Source organism: Hippoglossus stenolepis, chromosome 2 (assembly GCF_022539355.2).
Source record: "Hippoglossus stenolepis isolate QCI-W04-F060 chromosome 2, HSTE1.2, whole genome shotgun sequence".
Lineage (NCBI taxonomy): Eukaryota > Metazoa > Chordata > Actinopteri > Pleuronectiformes > Pleuronectidae > Hippoglossus > Hippoglossus stenolepis.
Window position 1 is genome coordinate 18,572,762 of NC_061484.1, and position 23,063 is coordinate 18,595,824.

The 23,063-nt window shown below is 40.8% G+C and overlaps 1 protein-coding gene across 1 annotated transcript in view; it reads left to right on the forward strand.

The window, feature by feature from the left end:
* Positions 1–23,063, forward strand: part of ctnna2 (catenin (cadherin-associated protein), alpha 2) — a 282,069-nt gene that overhangs the window by 250,452 nt on the left and 8,554 nt on the right. Inside the window, exons 13-16 of the mRNA XM_035184820.2 lie at positions 8,863–9,014; positions 13,327–13,440; positions 19,710–19,891; positions 21,576–21,681. Coding sequence (XP_035040711.1) covers positions 8,863–9,014; positions 13,327–13,440; positions 19,710–19,891; positions 21,576–21,681 — 554 coding nt within the window. The remainder of the gene's footprint in view (positions 1–8,862; positions 9,015–13,326; positions 13,441–19,709; positions 19,892–21,575; positions 21,682–23,063) is intronic.

The window sequence follows — 23,063 nt, forward strand, 5'->3', positions numbered from 1 at the left end:
TGAAGAGATGAATAAAAAAATGTAGATTTCTATGCAAAGCAATCTTAACACCAAGAAGATCCACATTACACAACTGCCTTGTGCTCAGGAGTCTAACAGTCATTGTGAGATTTTAGGGGGTCACACCCAACACTTTCACCAGAAGAGAACCCCTGACTCAAATGTCTGGTCCCTCTGAGTTTAGAGCTTTTTATACCAACCCCACCCTGTGCTCTGATTGGCTAAGTTTGTCACTGATTCATCTCGATACTTCAATCAGGAGTGGCTTCAATTGAAAGTAAACAATTAAATGTAGTTTACTGCTGTGCACAATAATAGATGAAAGTAATGGGAAAAAAATAAATGTTGTTGGTGCTCAAAACCCAAGTGATGTCATCAGGGCTGAAAGGGGGCGTGGCTGTGTAGTATAGAGACTAGAGGTGGCTGAGGAGGAGAAGGAGGAGGAGGAGGAGGGGTCACAGTGAATCACTGAAATGACAGCTGACAGCGACAGAGGAGGACAGATTTAAAGTTTGACAGCAACGACATGATCAGCTGCTTGAGATCATGGTCAAATGTGATTGGATAACCATTAACAGCTGACAGTCAGCTGATTAGGGGCGTGTGAATGAATGGGACATGGAGAAAGTCGTCCTGGTTCAATCTATGCTAAGTTGCATTTAGCCTGCTAGAAACCTAATGGGAGGAGGCGAGGTGGCGATGGGACTCTCTAACTGCATCTTTGAAGAGTAAAAGCACTCGACAACTGCAGATTAAAAACTGATTTGGCTCCAATTTGTCGGCAAATTCCAAAATTTGCCAGCGAGTAGAAAGTGTGAACTTGGCATAAACTGCAGCAGTGAGTCAGCAAAGATTGGGACTGCCGGATACTGGTGCATTATCAAAGGCAGATGGTTAGTTTGGTAAAAAGTGAAAACCTGCTGTTGTTTCCTGGAAGCAGCACATACCAGTGCAGACCTGGTACATAACAAACTCCCTGACCACTTGTGTTACATTTCTCCTTTTTAAAATGCATCCTTTCATGCTTACATACTTTACCTGCTTTATAAAAGCTCACAACGTGTTTCACAAATTGAGAAGCAAACAAATCTGCTCCTGGAGGCATTTTGTTTAGTAACAAACACAAAAAGAAGTCTCTTGTCTAAATTTCCGTGTGAAACAAAAGCCTCAAAAGTAGAAGCCAACATGCCTTTAAAAACACACCATTATGAAAAGATGTACAAACAAAAACGTAGGATGAAAAGAAAGACATAATTTAGCAATTACCTGTCTACCAGAATCACATCAGACAACAAATCCCTCCTTCACACTAGCCAGACCCCCCTCCCCCTCACGTGTTACTTTTCCTCCATTCTCACCCTGCCATACCTCCCCCAGTTTCTATCTCTCCCATTAGAGCCCATTTAGTGAGGCGGTGTGTCTATTGTTTCGCTCGTTACTTTCATCTGCCAGGATAATTGAGAGACACAATCAGCTCCCCTCCCCGCTACATGATGAGTCGCAAACAGCATTAGGTGTGTCACGTGCGCTCACACAGCCATCTGTCTAAGTCCCTGTGCTGGTGCTCATCTCCACTCTAATGGACTACCTACAGTACTAGTTATATGGTATCTTAAGCACATTCTGTTCTATTAATGCATAATTTAGTTTAATTGATTGGGGTAATTAATTGATGAAGTACAGTGGCAATATCTCATGGACAGTTAAGGTCAATTTTGTATGACCATAACCTTGTCACACGCTAAGACTTTATAATTGTGCTGCGGTTCTATTAATCCTCCATGCAGTGTGGAGCATGTTCCTGGAGTCAGCAGAGCCCTGAAGCATTATGTCAGCATTACTGAAAACGACCCATGGAGAAGTGTTGGTGTTGCAGCATCGTATCGATTGGACACTGATTTTTCCTTATCAGGTCTTTGCCTTTTGAAGATTTAGATCCAAATGTCAATCTAATGGATTAGAAGAGAGAATACCACAACTTGAATTATTTTTTCAAAAGAGGGATTAGATACAAGCTTAAATAGTTAGATCCTGAACCTGATGACCAGTTGATGATGCATAGTAATAATCCAGTGCTTTTTAAATAGTTATTGTTTCAGTCTACATAGTAAATATTATTCCATTTCCATAGAATAAGGGCTGAAAGTTTTATTTACAACCACGAAAAATGAGAGCAAGCAGATAAAAAAATGGAAAATGTATGTTCTCTCTTTTGGTCTGTCCAAGATCTCCATCATTCTGTATAGGGCACCTACACACAAAGGCACTGTCAGAGTACATGTGTGTGTGTGTGTGTGTGTGTGTGTGTGTGTGTGTGTGTGTGTGTGTGTGTGTGTGTGTGTGTGTGTGTGTGTGTGTGTGTGTGTGTGTGTGTGTGTGAGTGAGAGAGAGAGAGAGAGAGTGCCCATCCTGATCTAATTCTAAATAATTAAAATATATACATGATAAAAAAAATTTTTTAAATAAACCAGGCACAGGCTAATATATTTTGACGATAATTAACAGTTTACACCTACAGATGTGGACACACAGATGTACACATCTATAGCAACAAATCAACTTCTGCAAATTCTGGGAGTCCGTGCTGTTCTCAGTGTCAGGTTGTATTTGTCGAGAGGGAGAGAACAGATGTGTTGGGAAGCAGAGACTAAAAGAAAACAGCTCCAGAAGTTCACCTGTGTTGACGTGTCTCTTTAACTTTTTTTAATTTCAACTGCATAACTGAATGTTACATGTATCTTTCCAAGAATAATTTCATGAGTCATTGCTGAATGGGTAGAAGTGCTGTTGCAGGGTTAAACAGTGTAACAATATAAAAGAGATTTAGTTTCCAGTAATGGTTTGTGATGGACACATGACGTCAGTCTGTGAATAGAGGCAGATACGCACACAGTTTGTGGACTCATTCAAGTATTGTTAGAATTGTTGGTTCTGAATAAATGTCGGTTCCTGTAGATATTTGACAACGTGCTGAAACGTTCTGGTTCATGTGGGTTCATAAATTGAATTAATTATCATTTATTCACAAAATCTTGAAATGTTGATGCTGCACAGCCACAGGCTGAACTTGAACTGAATTTGAATATTTGATATACACTGCATGTCAGTGTGGCACAGTTATGAATAGTAATTTTATTCAATATTTGATCTGCTCTAACAAGTGATAGAGGTTTGACTTATAAAACCTTGATAATCAAAACAACACAAAACAAAACCAGTCAGAAACAATGAGCAGGTTGTTTGGCCTGTAGATGGTCAAAGGGTTCAATCCTCAGCAGCTCTACATTTGTAGGATTGCACTACAGCTGCAATGATAATGTTCTCCTGCAGGTGGTCATGTGTGCCACTTGTCTGACACTGTAAATAAAGATGGATGACATGAGAGCTATTCAAAGGTGAAGCCAAAGTGCCTCATTGGCCCTCTGGCTGCAGACTCCTCTATGTTTACAGACGGACATGAACTCAAAAGTCAAAATACACATTGAATACAATTTTCTTGGCATGATTTCTATCATTTTTGATAATTCTTATCACGCTGATGTATGTCCAAGTAATTTGGGTTTTCAATAGTTATTTGGTGCCATAAAAATGGGTTGAACTGTTGTGATTGGCAGCTGATACTGACTCGCAATTGGCCGAGTGCATGTATCGTGGGACCTCGAGACTCCGGCTCCACGCCCCAATCGCTACTCCGCAGACTCTGGCTCCAAATGCGTAACACTTTAGATATTTAGATATTTTTGCTTCATTTCTGGAGAGTGGAAGAAAGTGGAAACATGTCATCAATCTTTATATACCGTCTATGGACTTACATTTAGCAAACTGGAAAAAATCTACAGCATGCAGTTAAATGAGTTTGTGATTTTGCAAGTAAGTGATTTAGTTGCAGCTCTATCAGAGGTTTTGCATCTAAAAGATGCTGCTTTTAAAAATGAACTCCCACTGTTTGAAGTAAAACTTCATTCAGATGCAGCTGCTCCATTCGATTAAAGTCATGAACCCAAACACAGCAGCGTCTGCACAGATAAATAGCTGCAATAGACCCGTAGCCTACTTAGGCAGGAAACGTAGCATTACATTGACAGGAGGATGAATACCCCCACAAGCAGCTGATTTTAAAATGGCCGACATCCTGCCTTACTTCACCCTAAGCTCAAGGCCACAATGATATAGTCTATACACATGCAGCAAATAGCCGAGCCTCACATTGGCTGCATGGCCCTGAGGAGAACTTCTGTCTTAAATTTTAATGAGGCCTCGTGTCCACTCAATTGTTAGTGCTAACTGAGATGTTAAAGCAGGAATCCAGCAACTATTAATAGAGCCGCGTTTCATTGGCTCCATATTTCTCTTTGATGAAGAGCTGTTGTGTTTCCCCTTCCTGTTTCCCTCTTGGTGGTAGTTGGGGTTCTTAAGGGCTACCATGCACATCTGATCTGGACCATAAAGCACCTATTGATCCTTGTGAACTTTTGCCACCCTCTCCCCTCAGTCACACACTCACACACTTGATGTTTATGTATTTGAACACAGTCAAGGAGAAATCTGCAGCGAGGGGGAAAGATGATTAAGTGTAGCTCAACACAGGAATAGAATATAGGACCACACACTTTTTTTTAGAGGGAACTGAGTCCAATTAACGAGACTCTACCAAAAAATCAATAGCTGTCACCGAGGATTTCACTAAGAGATTTGAGCAGGGATTTTAGTGGAATTCATTGATGTGGTTCCCGTTTTCTCCTTTTCTCAGTGGTGTGCATGTGTAAAACATTTATCCTCTGCCTGTGTGTGTGTGTGTGTGTGTGTAGTGTAGTGTAGTGTAGTGTGTGTTTGAGTCTTTGAGTTGGATGTTTGTGTTTTGCTTTTTTATTTGACTGCAGCTGTGTTTATGCCCGCGGCCACTCGTGCCAATCGCGGCCACTTGCCCGTGTTCTTGGCAGCTGCCACGTCAACACCGGACACTTATCAAGACTACCTGCCCTCTGACCTTGTCTCAATTTGCCCATCCCTCTTTCTCGTATTGAGTGTGGTCAGATTTATGGCCAGGCCAAATGCAGGCGAGCCAAGGCACACAACTCTTCTGTGTAAAGCTGAGCCATAGATTCCTGACAGACAGTCCACACATGGGCCTTCGGATTGAAGCATGTCCTTGAGAGGGAGGAAAATCAATAGCCTAATGGGAAAGTGGTTGTGGCCTCCTCCCTCCCCCCTTCTTCCCAGACACACTTTTCTGCCAACTAACTCCCTGTGTTTAAACTAATCTTCTCCTCAAAAAAGGGACACATTTTAAAGTCATCATTAATGTGGTGCCTGGGGACGGTAGATTAAAAATCTCATATATGGCCTAAATCAGTGTGCCATTTAGAATAGCAGGGGGGGGCGTCGCTCCTTGTTATTACATCGGAGCACAGGGTTTTGCGGTGAGCAGTAACACACATGCTCTGGCTGCCACCCACTTGTCATGTCTGTAAATCAGTGGATCAAGTGCACTAAAAAGAGGTGTAGCAGAGGTTGAGGCGAAGAAGAAAGGACACTTCACACCGTCTACTTTTAAAATAAGAGCTCTGAGGACTAAAAGCAGTGAGCACAGTGGCTGGCGATTACCATAAATACTGAGCATTCTTTTAAGATCTTCAGTCAGACTGCCCTGCAGATAACATCATAAGCCACTAATATGGAGAAAGAAAGCAATTTGTAGTTAAAGGGAAACAGGGAAGCAAGTGTATACTCAAAATGGACTCTTGGTATTGCCTATAGGTGTACAGTGCAAACTTGCTGAGTCGGATGAGTAACTCTTTCAATTTGTTTCCACTGTATGTTCGTAATGATGGGGAAAGAGGTTTTAGTCAGGATGGGAAACAGATGGCAGCGTGCGAGCAGAGGAGGTACAGTCTCTTAATCAGTGTGCAAATAGAGGTGGGAGTTAGAGTGCTGATGAGGAAATCGCTTTAAGAGAAGCAGGAGGTGGCTGAAACATTTAAACCAAGGTTACAGTGTAGGAGAGCATGCAGGCCAAAAGCACTAAATCCAGAACTTTGTCCCCTTCCCCACAGATTAGTATGGAGATGTTCATCTCCACTGTATGTCAGTGTTTGAGTGAGGAGACTTTATTGAATTAAACATTGAGACAAAAAATATTTTCAAATAAAACAATTTTCTCGAAATTCCACAGATGTGTATATGTGAATATGTTTAGATGAAACTTCACTAATCCCTGGAGGGAAATGTCACAGAGATATGTTATAAAGAAACAGACTCAAATAAAATACTCTAAGAAACATAATGTAAGAAATAGCAAAAAATAAATAAGTAAACATTGCCTTTTTAATACAATTCCAAATAGTGCGACTCATTATATCTGTACTTATGTAACACCACATGTGTATCTTATCTATTGCTGTTTAGTGCTGGACTGATATCGTGCAGTGAGTTTTTTAAATAGTTGATGAGAGCATTAAGAGTGAACTAAAATAGTCAAGTTGTGGGCTGTTCAACCAAAACAATGAGTTGAAAGATGGTATGAAGCTGTGCAGAGCAGAGAGGAAGTGCCGAGTCAGGTGAAAAGTCTCTGTGGGTTCATCACTTATAGTAGCACAAGTAGTCATGTGATCCTTTGCCAACATAAAATTGCACTAAAAATACAACACTACATAGAGTAACATAGACATAGAAAGAATACAACACGTATAGATAGAAAGAATACTAAAAGGTTATGGAGGAGGAATCTCTGTGTCTCTGTATGTATTTTGATTTTCTCGACAACTGCTCACCTTATTGACTTCAGATCTGGCAGGTGTGCTGCTGAGGATCCGGAGGAAGTTTTTGAATGGATGTTTCTCAGGAAAATCAACAGACAGAGACTCCTACGCTCAATTTAAACTGTAAACAGCACTCGCTGTCACCATGGTAACCATGTTTAAGACGCAATGCTGTGATGATGTCACTGACAACAGCTAAGATCGCAGCCCAGCTTATTTATTATAACAGAACTGAACTATGAGGAGTGGAGCGCTTCATTTTCAGATGTAGTTCCAATTTGTATCCATTTATAATTTGACTGTTTACGATTTCATGCCGTTGCTGTTTGGATGAGACCGTTTTTTATTTCTCCTCTCGTAATATCTTGTCTAAATTGAGCTGTCTTCATGTGAAATTGAGATTTAGTCATGAGAAACTGTGAAGGTTGGGATGTTTGAAGCTCATATAGGTGCATGACATCCCTGCCGTCGGATTTTCAGCATTCATTGTACTTCCAAAACTTCTACCTTGAACTATGCTTAAGCCTAGGGGCTGAAAAAAATCCATTCCTACATGGTCACATTTAATTCCCTTCATCATTTTTCAACTGGAATGAGTGAAATTGCCCCTTACCATCAGCAACTTTGCTCATTAAGAGCTTGGAGAACATTTAAATATTTCTATTTAAAACGCCTTCCCAGCAATTCCCAAAAGCCTATTTTACGGTTCTGCAGTAAGTGGATTAAACTGAATTAAAAATGAAAAGAAAAGGGGAGAGACTTTTTGTAGTGCCTTTTATGTTTGGTGAACTATAGCTTATGTTTTATATCAGACAAATAAGTATGCTGCAGATACACCTTTAGTGCAAGCTGGCTAATTGATTTATTTCACTCCGCGTGTAAGGGAGAGCGAGAAAGTGTGGAGGAGAATAATAAAATCACACCGTTGGATTTCTGGTGGAGGCTCAACAGCCGGCCTGAAACATTTAGTTGTTTTTTTACCTCAGTTTTTCTTTTTCAGTCCGTCTTCATTAGACTTGTCTTCTCCTCTGAAAACGGCCGTTATCTTAAATCAGTGTCGTCTACATACAAGTGTCTACTCTCAAAAATCCATGTGTTTGTTGCTTATTATTTACAAAGTAGCTAATGGTTAGTTGTTTGTTTTTTTACAATAATATAATAACAGAAGTATTTTTTAAATAATCACTATAATCAGAGTAGTGGGGTTGCAGTCACTGGTCGTGTTTGAGAAAGCACATAATACAGTAAAGTGTTGAGCTTCTCTTCTGGCCCAGCGATTGTCCGTCCAGGTACCGTCGAGCTTTTGTCATGATAATTTACTACAGCACAAACTCAGTGTGAAAAAAAACCCACATTATTAAACTCTGCATTCAATTATTGTGACTCAACTGGAGATTACATAGAAAGGTAGGCTGCTAAATATTCAAACATTCGGTCCAAACGCTTGAATATTGAATAATGTCTATTCACATTCGGCACAATTCATTTAAACACACAGTGTCTGGCCAATTGATACAGACAACAAAACCAACCATTTTATGGTCAATGGGGACTTTTCTTTTGTTCCCAGGCTTTTGTTCACCTCAAAAGACTTTGATGAATTTGTTTCCCTTCATAGACGTCGTGAGTTGACAGGCTGAGCTTGCAAGTTAGCGTCCTTGTGCTGCAACACTCAAGCACACACGGCCGTCTCCTCACAGGTTGCACACACACACACACACACACAAACTTACTTTCCAGATGCCACACACTAGCACACACGCAAACAGACAGGCTCATCTTCCTGTTGGGTAAGCCAAGGTGAAATAGCTAATTGGCGTGCGATGTGCGAACGCGTGTTCTCACCTACAAGGAGGTTTGGGGTGACATCTCCCATTTTTCTGAAGTGCACAACCGAGCAGGGGCTGATGCATGTGAGGAAAGGAAGAGGGTGTGATCATGTCCTCGACTAGAGATACAACGCATCAATAATTTTACTTTCACAATACTTTTTCCCTCTTCTACCTTTTCTCAGTCTGAAAAGGCAGATTATTAACAAATGAAATAAACCTAACCCTCCTGTCTGTCTTTTCTCTCTCTCTCTCTCTCCACCTCCCTCCTGCAGTCATGCCCCGTTTTGCTGAACAAGTGGAGGTAGCTATCGAGGCTCTGAGCACAAACCCCCCACAGGCCTTCGAGGAGAATGAGTTCATTGATGCATCCCGTCTGGTGTACGACGGCGTCCGTGACATCAGGAAAGCTGTCCTCATGATAAGGGTAAGTCCGTAACCTCCTCCAAAAGAGCAAAAGGTAAATGCTCAGCACCAATCAGGCAGAAGTGAATGTGTTTAGAAGTGCTGACGAAGACCAAGAGCAATCATTTATTTCTGGCTTCCTCCAAAACATTTGATGTCATTAATCTATATATCTAAATAATTAGTTCATTTCCTAGTATTGCTGAATGGTAAGTCTGTGTCACTGCAGTCTACAATTTATTGGAATCTTCAAAATAAAGAAAAAGAACTTTGGCAAAAATGTGTATAGTTCTTGCTTAATAATTATCAGTAATCGTGGTACAAAACAAATCCCCCAATAAATAAATATCTGAATGATTTAAAATAATCATACCTTTCAAGTAATAGATGACAGTTATGGCCAAGTTCACAACTAAATCCTTCCAACACTATTTCACCATCGGTTAAACATTTTTAATTTAATTTATGATTTGAAAAAAAAATGCTCTTTCAAATGAGAAAACAAACATTTATTCAAAACCTTTGAAAATGTAATTTTCATTGGATTCATCACCATGAGAGAAATGTTTCATACGCCCAGATATATTTTCTTATATAATATATTATATTATTATATGTTAAATTTGTTCCTCTTCATTCATCTTATCTTGACACCTCTCTGGTACATTGTTGGTAGAGCCTTTGGTATAATGTGCTGCTGGTCATTGATGGTAGAAGAGAATATGTCTGCCTTGAGTATAAAGAAAACCGTAATTGAAATCTGAAATTCAACTGAATTCCCATTCGAGATGTCGTCCCTGTCACATTATCTGTTTTATAAAGCTGGCAGAGAGCTTTACAGAATGTCATGATGAAAAAAAAGCTGCATAACAGCAGAACCCCAGCAGCTCCACTGCCTCACGTACTTACTCTGATGCCACAGTATCTGCATTTTTCACCCAAACTGGCCCTTCTCTCCTCAGCATGTAATTCATTTATTCAACTTTATGCAGGCTGGAAGGTTTCCCAGTGAAGCTCTGGAAAAAATCTAATTATGGAAAATAATTTGATGTTGGTAAATAATGTAAAACAGGCAGCTTTGAACTGCCTGGGACCAGCTGGCTTCATAATCCCATCCAAGTTCAATTACTTTCTGAGGAAACAACTTGGAAGATCCTTGCTTTCTCTGTTGTCTAACTCCATCATATAAATAGCAAATGTTGGTGCCACATGTAATAGTTTGTGTATGTGTGTGTGTCTGCGCTTATCTATGTGTCTGGGATTTCCCCCCCCCCAACTTAAGTCTAGTAAAGGCTCCTTTAGAATTTTTACAACACAGATCTTATGAGCAGTCGATGGATTAAGAAACCAATTCTCCACAGTGTTTAAAATTGAGGCAGGTCTAGTGTAAAGTTATATTGAAAGTTCTGAAAACATAGTTTTGCAGTGGTCTTAATGTAAACAGATACACACACACACACACACACACACACACACACACACACACACACACACACACAACAGAGCAGAGTAGTGGGATGGAGTTGGAGCCATTGAAAGGGAACATGTATGAAATTGACCAGTGCCTGAAGAGTGGTAGCTGTAATACAGCGAATGTTTACACCCTCACATTCTCAGCAAACTGGCCTTCAGCCTCTCACACAGAAAAAGTGCAACTTTTGCTGGAAGTTGAAACCTAAATCAGCAGTGCATTTTCAAAATTGAAAAGGGTTTTGATGAAAAGGAGCATTTTGCTTCAGGAACCTGCAACATGATGAGTGATGGTGGACTCAAAAGACTGGTTTTGATAACGGATCCTTGAGTTTAAAGGCTCATCAGACGCCTGAACAGTGCACAGGGGTTTCAAACACTATGAGCCCGAATTTAAATTCTGAAAAGTAACCACAGTAACAAGTAGAATGGTCTTCAGTAGAGCTTTTTTCATCAAGATGAATGAATTATTCCCTAGGAAATTGTTAGAAATGTCAGCAACAAAAACATCCCAATATCTCAATGTCAAAGAAAGAGAGAAAGATAATCCTGGATCTGCCCCTTTATCCAGATCAGCCCCGAAATGAATGAGTTACTTCTATGGCCCGTGTCCCATCCTTGCACCAAGTTTTTCTGTAAAACCGTTTTGTAATGTTTTGCGTGATCCTGACGACAACAAACAAAACAACCAACCAGCAAACAAACATCATGTGCACAACAATAACATACAGCAGTCGCTGGCAATGAAATGCTTCGGTCACAGGCTCCCTTCTAGCCAATGCTTACAAATATTACACCAGAAAAATAAATAAATAAATAGAATATCAAAAATAAATAAAATATATAAAATAAAATGATAAAATATACACCTAAATATAAATGTTATACTAAAATAAAGTATGTTACTACTGAGTAAACTGAGTGAATGAATGAAATAAGTGATACTGATAAGGTGGTGCAAATATCGCAAGGTGCAGAGTTCAGAGGAGTGACAGTGGGTAAAAACATAACCTTGGTGGACGTTATAATTTCATCTTCCATTGGAACGATCACAAGGTAATAACTGAATCTGCGAGGTAACATTCTATGCCCAAAAAAACAGCGGGTGTTTTCGCTAGAGCCCTGCATGTCGACACCCCCACTGAACCTCATTGAAATGAACAAGGGTGTGCTTTCTGTGTTCACACGTTTTTTAATGCCTGTGTGAACATGGCCTGTGTGAACGTGGCCTGTGTCAGTCTGTCTTTGTGTTAATTGCCTTTGCTCAACCTTCACACAAGATTTTGGGTGGAGGAAAAACACAGCGGCACTAACCTCCGAAAGTCCCTGCAAGTCTTCTGACCAGTATCCACAGCAGGGCAGGTGTGGTTTGTTCTACCAACCAAGCTGTGTCATAACATTCCATAGTAAAATGCCATGCTACACCTCTGCAATACACGTTATGGAAGGACTCCGCACCAGTTATGCCACTATTAAAGTATGTTTAAGAAACTGTCTCACAGAGCCGAGTCTTGCAATAAGTGCATTAGAAAAGGCGAAGGTTGTCCTGAGAAGATAATTGGGTATAATTAAGTATTTCCTATGAGAAAATTAGGTTAGAACAGAAGAGATTTGGTGGAATAACAGGCACATAGCGAACAAAGAAAATAGAAATATTCATTAAAATAAACAAGTGGAATTTGTGCTTGAATACACTTTTATTACAAAATAATATAAGGGAAAAAAAGTGTTTTGCATAAGTGCAAATCATGTTATTCAGGTTAGTACTGTCCCTCGTTAGGTCCAACTGTTCTAACTGTTATATGTTATTGTCCTTGTCTCATTGAATCCATTAGTGACCGGATATCTGAGTTCAATGGGCCATCCTGGATCAATCACTGTTGAGGATACTAAAAAAGACATAGAGCACAATTACCAACCAGTGTAACAGTAAATGTAATTCATGATTGCCCCGGTCTATGGTCAAACTGTTATTTGGACCTTTATAGCCAATGTAAGCATGTATTGATGTAATTAATCATTGTGTCACGGCAGCCGGTGAATAGAATAACTCCCAGTGATCTTTACTGCGGTAACCGTGACAACACTTGGAATTTGAAATGCTGGCATCATGTAGAAATGATGACTTTACACATGTCAATGTTTTTGATGTGATCCTCTGCTCTGCCAGCAAGTATGTTACCATGGGGATAGTGGCCACTAATCAGGCCATTCCGAAAGGAACATATATAGAAATGTGTTAAGAAGAATAACATGAAGGAATTCCAACCATCACACAGCAATATTTAAACATGACACATCTTCAAAGACACGGAGTAGAACTAATATTGTATGTTGTGGATATTTATATTGAAAATCTACTTTTAACTTATTGTTTGATTGAAGGTTTCTATGTTGAAAGGCACTGCCACTGGGTATTTGTTTCCTTTCAGGTATCTTTTCACCCTTTTCAATAAAGCTAGATACTAGTAGGAAAAATTTCGATAAAAGTATATTAAAAAACGACCAACTCAACAAATCTCTTTTTGCCATTCCCCCCATTTGTGTCTTTCATGTTTGATCCAGTGTTGAGGGAACTTACACAAACTGTCAGTTTTTCACAGAATACCTCAGTCTGTGATTTGACTCTTTTAATTCAGTGACATCTCTGCCAGAGTTTGAACTAAACCTCCCAACGAGGCACTGTGTACAGAAAATGACAACAAAGGGGAACGTTTGCGATCTGTTTCTCAGGATTCCTGCACAATGGGGCATCAAGTCAAAGAAAATTGCCCTTTTTCAGTTGTCAGATTTTTTTTTCCTTTTACAGTTTCTCTCTCACACTTTGATTCTTTGACTCAACTTTGTCTTTGTGTTTCTCGCAGACACCAGAGGAGCTGGAAGACGACTCTGACTTTGAACAGGAGGACTATGATACTCGCAGCAGGACTAGTGTCCAGACTGAAGATGACCAGCTTATCGCCGGACAAAGTGCTCGGGTGAGTCGGTCCTCCCTTTCCCCCTGTTCCGAAAACTTCTCGGATGTGTCTTGGTTGTGGAAGCTGACAGTTAAATGAATTATGGGAGAAAAAAATCATTGCTTCAGTTGGCTGAAATGCAAGTTTAACTTTCCCACGCGAGCCCCTGGCCACACGCGAGTGGATTTATCCAACTGGTTTCGCTTACATAGCATGAAAGTCCATTTAAAATAATTCTAACAAGTGGGATTATTCTAAATAAACACTGTTTGGGGATGGCAGGTGTTAAATTGCAATAACAAACAAAGAAGCAATTACAAAATTCCCTTTAGATGCCACACAAAATACAGTATAGTTCTGTGCCAAGACTTCAGTTGTGATCGCCAGGGTCTGTTCTTTGTTGCACATTAGCAATTTTTCACTTGGGCCCAGCTTAAAGAACATTAAGAGGGTATCAGTGCTTGCTCCCCTCCAGCAATACAGAGGCTCTAGCGGTGTGTTGCATGTTGAATGGATTGTGGATGGCAGGAGTGTGACTTGGCCCAATGCCTCTCCCTGTGGCACAAGCCTGTATTATATTGCCTGGGTCTCTACACAGTTTGCACACACAGGGGTAATGCACAAAGAAGGGAGAAATAAATGAAACCGAAACGCCAGCAGATTGTTGCTAAACAAATGTTCTGTGCAGCTTTATACTCTGTTGTGATGCTAGTCAAAAACAAAACACAGAAGAAAACAAAAACAAAGCAAAAAACACACACACACACACACGTTATGATGCTGAGTGGTACTAACGGGACATGGTTAATTTTAAATAATAGCATCAGAACAGCATAAATAGAAAAGAGCCACAAAGTGAACAAATATATGTTAGTTACTCAGTAGTGTGAAGCTGAAGTTTGACACCATTGGCTAAAATGTAGCTGCTGTTATCTAATGGTTTTACCCAACTGACCAAAACTGAAGCAGCAAAGTCACTTGGAGAGATTTCTCAATGAAATGCCCGTTTATAAGTTTTAACATCATCTATTGCAAACATCTCTTGTCTTATAAGGGACAAGAGACATTCACCAACCACCTGCGTGAATGTGACATCTGATCACAAGTGGTCACTTGTGATGCACATGAAGATGCACTCTAATGCCAGATGTGAACCAATGACCTTCGAGCTGTCCACTTGTGATCCGATCACCAGAGATTAATGTCAGGTATTAACTGGGTATTGATCATGTGTTTTCGTGCCATAATATAAATCAATAACATAATGTGGCCTAAAAATATCAATCTTGAATTTCTTATGAGTTTTTTTGTTTAAAGTAAAATATAACGGAACTAAACAATATTGTTTACATTACTTCTATAAAAAAGTTTTTTGTTATATTAGTTTATCAGTTCCTCTGCTGAACGAAGAGACAACTCATAAAACTTAGACATTGTCAAATCTGAGATCCAACCATGAACAAATAGCTGCTCCAGGAAGCCCTGTGGGGGTCCGGGGTGTGAAGTGCTGTGAGTTTGTTGTATGTATACTCCCACTAGGGCTCCCACAGAGTGAAACTGCATGGCCATCTGAGCTTAGACGCACCAGCGCTGCCACACAAAGGAGCTTCACAGCACCAAACTGTTAACTAGTTTCCCTGGCACTCCACTGCGCTGTGAGTGGGCAGCTCCTCATGGGAACAGTTTGAAGTCGCAGCATGTCTCTTTGTCATAACTTGTTGTCGTAGTGCAATGATATAAGGTGGATAGAAGGGTGACGTGTGTCAATGTAATGAGTATTCATGGACATTTCATTAGCAAGCTGTGCCCTCGAGTTTGCATTGAATGAATGCCCAACAATGTATCGCAGCGTGTTCTTAAACATGTTTTCTTCTACTTGTACATTTGGCATTATCGTGTGGCGCGTACATCTGGCACAACGACAAGGCCACTCGCACAGTTAATTGATATCGCCTGTTTTTCCACCCATAGACGCTGTTATGCCCTCAGAGACTAAACATTTACACACGCGCAAAGCAAGCACATCCATAAAAGATGTGTTTGCTGAGAACCACTGGTGATCTGCCCGGTCCGCCTCAGCCTGTCGTGTCAGGATAAAGCTTGCTGTCCTGTCACGGTCATGCCAAGTGCACGCGGGTTCTGTGTTTCTACTCTGACAAGAGGAAGCCTAATCCATTTTCTCCATTGGAGCTGACATGAGCACACTGAGGTTTACAGTCATGAGCCCTACAAGCCCCTCCAGTGTGCGGGAATCACGCACAGGACACAGGCATCATATCTCCGTCTCACTTACCCGATCTCACCGTCTCCCTCTTGCTCGGCGTAGAGAGAAATCAAATCAAGTCGGGGGCAGTCCCAGGAGCCTTTGTTCCCAGTGCTTTGCCTTGTGCGGTGCTCCACTTGTCACTTCTATTATACTTACGCATAAAGCTAGGTTATTAGAGCAAACATGAATAATGAGAAGGCAGAGAAACACACAGGGGAAAGGAGGCCTGTACATAGTGTCTCTTTCTATTAGAGCATGCAGACACAAACTCTCCTTCTACAACACACCACGGATAATGCACAAGGAGGCAAACACAAAGCCCCCCACCCCACACACACATGCACACACACACCCAACATCTCTTGACACAGTGATTGGATAACACTGTTGATAGGTCATCCATAAAATTGAACTCTGAGTGTCCGGGCAGTTTATTTCAAATGAAACAAATTAAAGTCATTTCAAGACGCCGCGCTCGGTGAGGAAACCCGGAAAGCGCTCTAATCCCCGCAGACGTAGCCGAGTCGCAGAGTGTATTGGCACAGCACTCCCCCGGCTGGATTTTGCCACTATGTTAAGCTCCCAAGGCCCGCTCCTCGTTGTTATCAGTAAAGCAGGGGAAGGGATTTGGGGATAAGTGAATTCTAGAGAGCAGGGGTGGGGGGGAGAGGAAGGAGGGGACCTCAGCAAGTCCCTTCCTGCTCCCCTGACATCCCAATTGGCTCATGTGTTTACCCCTGTGCCGCAGTTTTCTTTTGTATTCAGAAACCCTCCCCTCTCTCGTTTCGCTCACTCTCTCTCTCTCTCTCTCTTTCTTTCTTTCTTCTTCCCTGACGCTCTCTCTCTTTTGTCACACCATTTTCAGAGTTAATCGGAATACCAAACAAATCCCCAACTCTCTCTCTCCCCAACCTCCCTTGATCCCTAATTTTAGAAAATGGATGTACAATCCAAATTGTTGAGTTTCAAGAGACTTTTTGCTCCCTTTAGCTGTTTGGGAGAAAAGTTCATCTCGGTTCTTCTTGCAGCTCCTATGTGCACAAGAAGGAGGAAACGTCATCTTCACCTAAAACTGCTCTGATTCTCAATCATCTCATCTCATTTTCGAGCAAAACCTTATCCGCACTTATGGTATACCCATCATTTTGACACCGGCAGCATAATGCATGATGTAATTATAGAAATAAGTGAATAATTGGAGCCTCAACAGTTGGGAAACGAGAACAATTTGAGCTGAAAATATATGCTAACAACCCTCCAGCCTGAAAGTCACAGCGATCTGCCTGGTGGCACAGGGCACTCACCTGTGTCACTATTGATTAGGCAGCAATTATAGTGCAGCGTTGCCTACATTATATTTTTGGCTGTATTAAACATGAAATCTATTTAGCAAACCATGTACGAGGGAGATATAAAGTTTAGAAAGATTATAATTAAAATTGACAACATGGCAGATACTTTCTTAAACTATATTGCTTCAGACAATAAGTCAAACTCAGACAAACACTGTCAGCCAGTGATTTAGATTAATATAATAATTGATTATGTGCTGATATTTAGTATATAGGGAAAAGTTCAAACCCTAACCTCACATAACTTACTAATTGCTGTTTTATTCTCCAACTTGGGCTCTGTTATGGTGTATTAGTGCCTGAACACAGCATAATAGAACAGGTATGGATTGGTAGCCAGAACTTGCCGGCAAGCTTCACAGTCTTTATTTGAGTCTTTGGTTACAATTTCTTAATTAAATACCATTAGTGCTAATTAATACAAGTCAGTATTTAGGAATTTAATCTTTCTGATATGGAAGTTTTGGTAACTTGTGGAATTGCAGATATGCAGTATATGTTTTATCTTAGGTTAAAGAAGTGGTGCAGGAAGCACAGAGCAGCTGTGTGAGAACTATTATTCATAGTGACTCATTCAAGCATTCCTCCAAAGCAAAGTACAATTTTGCCCAGCTGAAATCACTGGTTTTAAAAAATTGGTTCCTCATTATACCGTCTCAATTTGTTTTAATGTGAGCAGTGTTTTCACCCCACACACTGTTTAATGGGATTTGCTGTTGCACTGTCGACTGTGTGGCTTGGCAGCAGCAGCAGAGGAAATCTACACTGGGCCTGAATGAGCTGGGTTGGTTTGTTTATGCAATTCCCAGGCTGCACCAGCCACGGTCCGGCGCCACATCCCTGAACACCCATGGGTGATTGAGTGGCTGATGATAGAGTCAAGTTTGTGATGTGGTTACACCATCGGTCGGCCAAGTGCAGCGTAACTGACTGAGGTTGCACTGTCGGTTGGCCGGTCGACTTAAGGGAGTTTTATTCGATTGACTGTTGCACTTTCAAAAAATGGGCACAAACACTTTAGCAACATTTTAAAAAAGCTCCAATCCACATATCTATAGAAGTTTTGGACAAACATTAGCGACAAATGAGTTGACAGTATTGCCAAGTAAACTAGAGGCACATTTCTGTTCATTCAGTATTAGAGCAGCGGTTTGTTACCCAGTCTTAGGCTTTGAGTCTTTTTCTCTGAATGATCATTTTACATATACAGCCAAAGTCCCAACATGGCCATCTTTAATTTCTGTCTGTGGTGCTTTTCAGACAACATCACAGTTACAGAATCAGGATTCAGTGGTGTTTAAATGGTTTGGAAGTGACTGGTGGTTAACATGTTAATCTGCAGTCACTATTTCAAGCTTGTTCCATTGCCTGACATCAGAAAGAGAAAAATATAAACATGTGAACAGAATTATTGGGACTTTGATACCGTCAGTGTGAGCATAGTGAGTAGCAGAGAAGCAAACAGATAAAGGAATGAAACCGGCTAACCGTAGCCATTAATATTTTCCAATTGACATATCGCAGCTCAACAAAAGTTTGCCTCTACTTTCTCATTTTCTCACATTGACCATACACATCCAGTCATACCCTGGTCTCGACAAATCCATTGGCCTCGGATGAGAAGGTGTAGCCTCCATGCTTCAGTCTGTAATTTAAATTTTCATTTTTCAATACTAGAGTCCCTCCAATTCCTGCTTATTTCCTTTAAAAGAATTTCAGGAGCACAAGTCATAACATTTTTTTTCTTCATTTTCCTCCTGACACCTCTATCAGGAGACATGGGCAAAGTGACGCACTTTCTCACTGAGCTCAGCCCGCACCCCCACACACCAGCTTTGCTGTGAGCAAGGGAAAAGGAGGACAAGGGCGATTATCTCATTAAGAGAATAGCATTTCTTGGAGGAAAGTCAATAATACATGAGTTTGAAAAACAATAGATGGTAACTTTTTTATTTTTTTTACTGTACTCGTTTTTCTTTCTCTGCCTCTTGAGTCAATAGAATCGACCTAATGGAAACCAGGTTACTCTTCCTTCCATCTCACCTCCCTGACATAATGTTGAACCAATGCATTATTCATTCTTTGGTCTAAGAAGCCGAGGTAATTATACATTTATCTCCCAAATAATACCGGGTCCTTACTGCGCCTGTGACCTTGCCAAAAGATTTATGCCGTTTTGTACCTGCCCCCAAAGGCCGCTGAGCGAGCAAATGTATTCTCATAGAGGAAAAAATTGAAGGCAAAATGGATTTGCTCTTTATGGGTATAAGATGTCAAGGGGTTTGAAAAGGTCCAGTCATTAAATGTAAAGTTTAGAACTTTATTTTGAAGCATTTCAGAAGGGCAGGGATTGTCAGACTCTAAACTTAATGTTTGAGGTTTGTAGGGCGGATTAAAAATGGTCTGGTCAGAAAAAAATAGAACAAATGCTGCTCCGGCTCTGCCTTTTATACACTTCCCGTTATACTCTTTCTCCTTAACTAATCCCTCTTCTTATTCGCCCCTTCCCTCATTTCCCTATCAGTCTGTCCTCCACAACCTTATCTCCCTCCTTTACCTCAATTTCTCTCCTCTGGCATTTCCTTCATTCGGCTCAAATTTACTCCCCTAATAACCTCTTCTTTCTCTTCTAATGCTTTTGTTTCCCTAACACTCTTCCATGTCGCCTGCAGGCCATCATGGCGCAGCTTCCCCAGGAGGAGAAGGCCAAGATTGCGGAGCAGGTGGAGAGCTTCAGACAGGAGAAGTGCAAGCTGGATGCAGAGGTGGCCAAATGGGACGACAATGGCAACGACATCATCGTGTTGGCCAAGCAGATGTGTATGATCATGATGGAGATGACTGACTTCACCAGGTAAATGTGACACTAAGTGACCTAAACCAGAGATGTACCAGAAACAAGCTGAACATGTATGTAATATTAAATCTTTATGTTCATATGGCTAATTTTTGAGCAAATAGTTGCCTAATTATGCATCTAACAGATACACAAACACCAGAGAGTGTTATCTGGCTCTTTAGCTGCCTAATGTTCCTCTTTACGTAGAGTAAGTATATTGATGCTTTTAGCTGTAAAAAACTACAGAGTAGTAAGATTGATCCAAAGCAGAAAAGCTCTTTACTATAAAATCTAAACAATGAGCTGAAAAATGCTGAGACGCTCTATAGAGCTGCGGGGAGCAGCTGGTTCTCTAAGGGTTTATTATTTCTCATATAGGTTTATTTTATAGCAATTGTTTATATAGAAAAAGGATACAGTTAATATATTTACGTGCATTAAGTGACAAACAGGATTTTTGAGAATCTTCGCAATGCCAAATACGAAGTGACTCGGATAACCTTAGTTGTAATGAGGCTACATAGTGATGCTGTGACTCAAAGAAATACTCTAATAGATCATCTGTTTGCTTATGTTTACGAAAAGCCGGCAGCTTTCGTTTCAATCTCCTCCATCTGCGCTCAGCTATAGCTGGGAAATCCCTAATGCCCGACTAATGTGTTATCTGTCTCGAGTTGTGATCCACTCCGCAAAAGCATGTCATGGAAGTAACCAAACAGAAGAAAATAAATCAAACTCAGGGCCACGTGCGATTAGTCATGAGTGATTATGGTAGTAGTGCTGTAACTGCACTATTATCACTTGGCTTTGACCCCAGTGACTCAGATTGGCATGAACAAATTTAGTGGAAACTTCAGCTTGACACTGACTAAAAATGAGACAATTCACCCGGACAAACACGCTTATCTCAGCCACATTAACTCTCTGTCGCGGCAAATCAAGAAAACACAACACAGGCGCAGTTGTTGGCCAGTATTGCCCTCTCTTCAGTTATTGTCTTCAACTTGAGATATTGTCCGACAAATTATCACTGATCTCTGCTTTTGATAAGAAATGGGTACTATGGCTGAACGGTGTGAAAAGGAAACCACAATACGCCAGTTCTCATATTCATGACGTCATTTCATCATTTCATCATATTCGCATTCCGTCTACCGTCTTTTTTTATGTGTTTGCACATTGGCTCAACAGACTTTGTACCAGGGAGCTGGTGGGGAAATGTCCAATTAACTAATTTCAACATTTACGCTCACACATAGCTCCTCTGGGTAATGTGTAGGAAAAGTTCAGGGCTGCGGTGCAAGTATGAAAGCAGCTTTTTTTCTGCCACACTGTGCCTCACAGGGTATTAGTGGCTAGTAGCTAAGGTTTTTTTTAAAATGTTGCTCGATTATAATTATTATCGTTATTTTCGGGAAAATTACAAGTCTGTGGTTTCCTTGTGCTTCTTCACCACGTTGCTATAATGGACCCCTGTGAACAAAGCGTTCAAAGATAAACTGAATTTGTTCCATCCATTACAGTCTTGATTTCAATATGTAATATTCTCGCTGACAGCCACAGCAAATTAGCTGTTGTACGAGCTTGTGTGTCACAGGGGTAAGCTCCGTCTTTGAATGCAAGCTCTGCATATGCTCTGCCTCTGCAGCTCCACCCACATTCACTTTTTCCTTCTTTATCACTCTTTGAAATTACCCAGAGGCAAAGGCCCCCTGAAGAACTCCTCAGATGTGATCAACGCTGCGAAGAAGATTGCAGAGGCTGGCTCCAGGATGGACAAATTGGCCCGTGCTGTTGCAGATCAGGTAACTTTGCTTCCATTCACTGTAATTGAATGTTTTTACTTTAAATCAGCCGGAAACAGTCTCTGGCTGCGTCATTGTAGCTGCAGAGCACATTGCGAGTTTTGAGTAAGCGTGGACATTGGAAATCTTTAATGTGGGCACTGATGAGCCCAGCTGGAGTGGTGGGCTGTGTTGTCACATGACTGTGTCTCCCGATGGGGCCAACTCTATGAAAGCGAACAGCAGAACCGAGTTGTCTCTAATATAATTAGCTCCCAACCAAGGTGTTGCATTCATTATCAGATGAGTACCTCTCTAAAACACGCTGACAAACCAGTTTCAATATCTAATCAATCAGTGCTGTGCTGAGGGAGGATGAGAGTGAAAAGAAATAGGTGTGTATTCCTAGTGTGTGTTTGTGTGTGTATGTGTGTGTGCACGCAGCAAATTAAGTGGGAGGTATTTCAGAATGCTAGCAGCACTCCAGGTCATGCATAATTTTCTTCATTCTGTCTATCTCTAATAAGCAGTGAGAATAATCTTGGGCACAAGACTCACTGATTTATTAAGGCAGCGTGTTGTCATCGTAATTGCTACTGCTGTTTGCTTCCAAACCCTCGAAATAATTATCGTTGGGTTCGGCATCACATGCTGAGCTTCTTTCGCAGTGTTTCAAAATGTCAAATTGCAATAATCAAATGTTTCTCTGAAGTCCAGCAACTTCACACATTATGATCACCAACAAAGCTGCTTCATCTTTACAACAATGTGCCAAATTACACATTATTAAAATACATTATATATAATATACATTCCACAAAATGGTGTTTTTAAGTTTGGATTTCCGTGCAATATAGATAGCTAGACGATGAATGAATCATACCTCTAAAAAAGTATAGTTTGAGCCACTGTGGGACGATGCAACAAGCCGAGTACACAACATGCACATTTAATATATTAAAATATCACTTTATAAAGTTAATATGACAAACATGTCTGCAAACTTATTTACTTAAGTTCAGTATTCATTTTCTCTTCAGCTCTGTTTCAATTTCCGCCAAAAAGTGTATTTGAGCTGTTTGACTGAACCAACTGCTCTATAGCATTCACCAGCTTGGTGCTAACTCGGTCTGTCGGCCTTTTTAGTGTTGAGCAGAAAGTGAACACTGTGGTTTATCAGAGCATTTCTGCTGAAAACTGCTGCCTGCTGTATCTGGAAGCTGATGAGAGGAGTGAGACTAAAACCCGAAACAGCAAAGCTTCAGGCCAGAAAACCCAAAACAACGACTTAAAAGACACGGAGCTCCTTCGAGCTGAGGGGACCTGCGGAGTCTGGTGATAATTACTGTATCTGTGGATTCATCACTGCAAGACATCCCCTTCACTGCGGTGAAGACATTGAA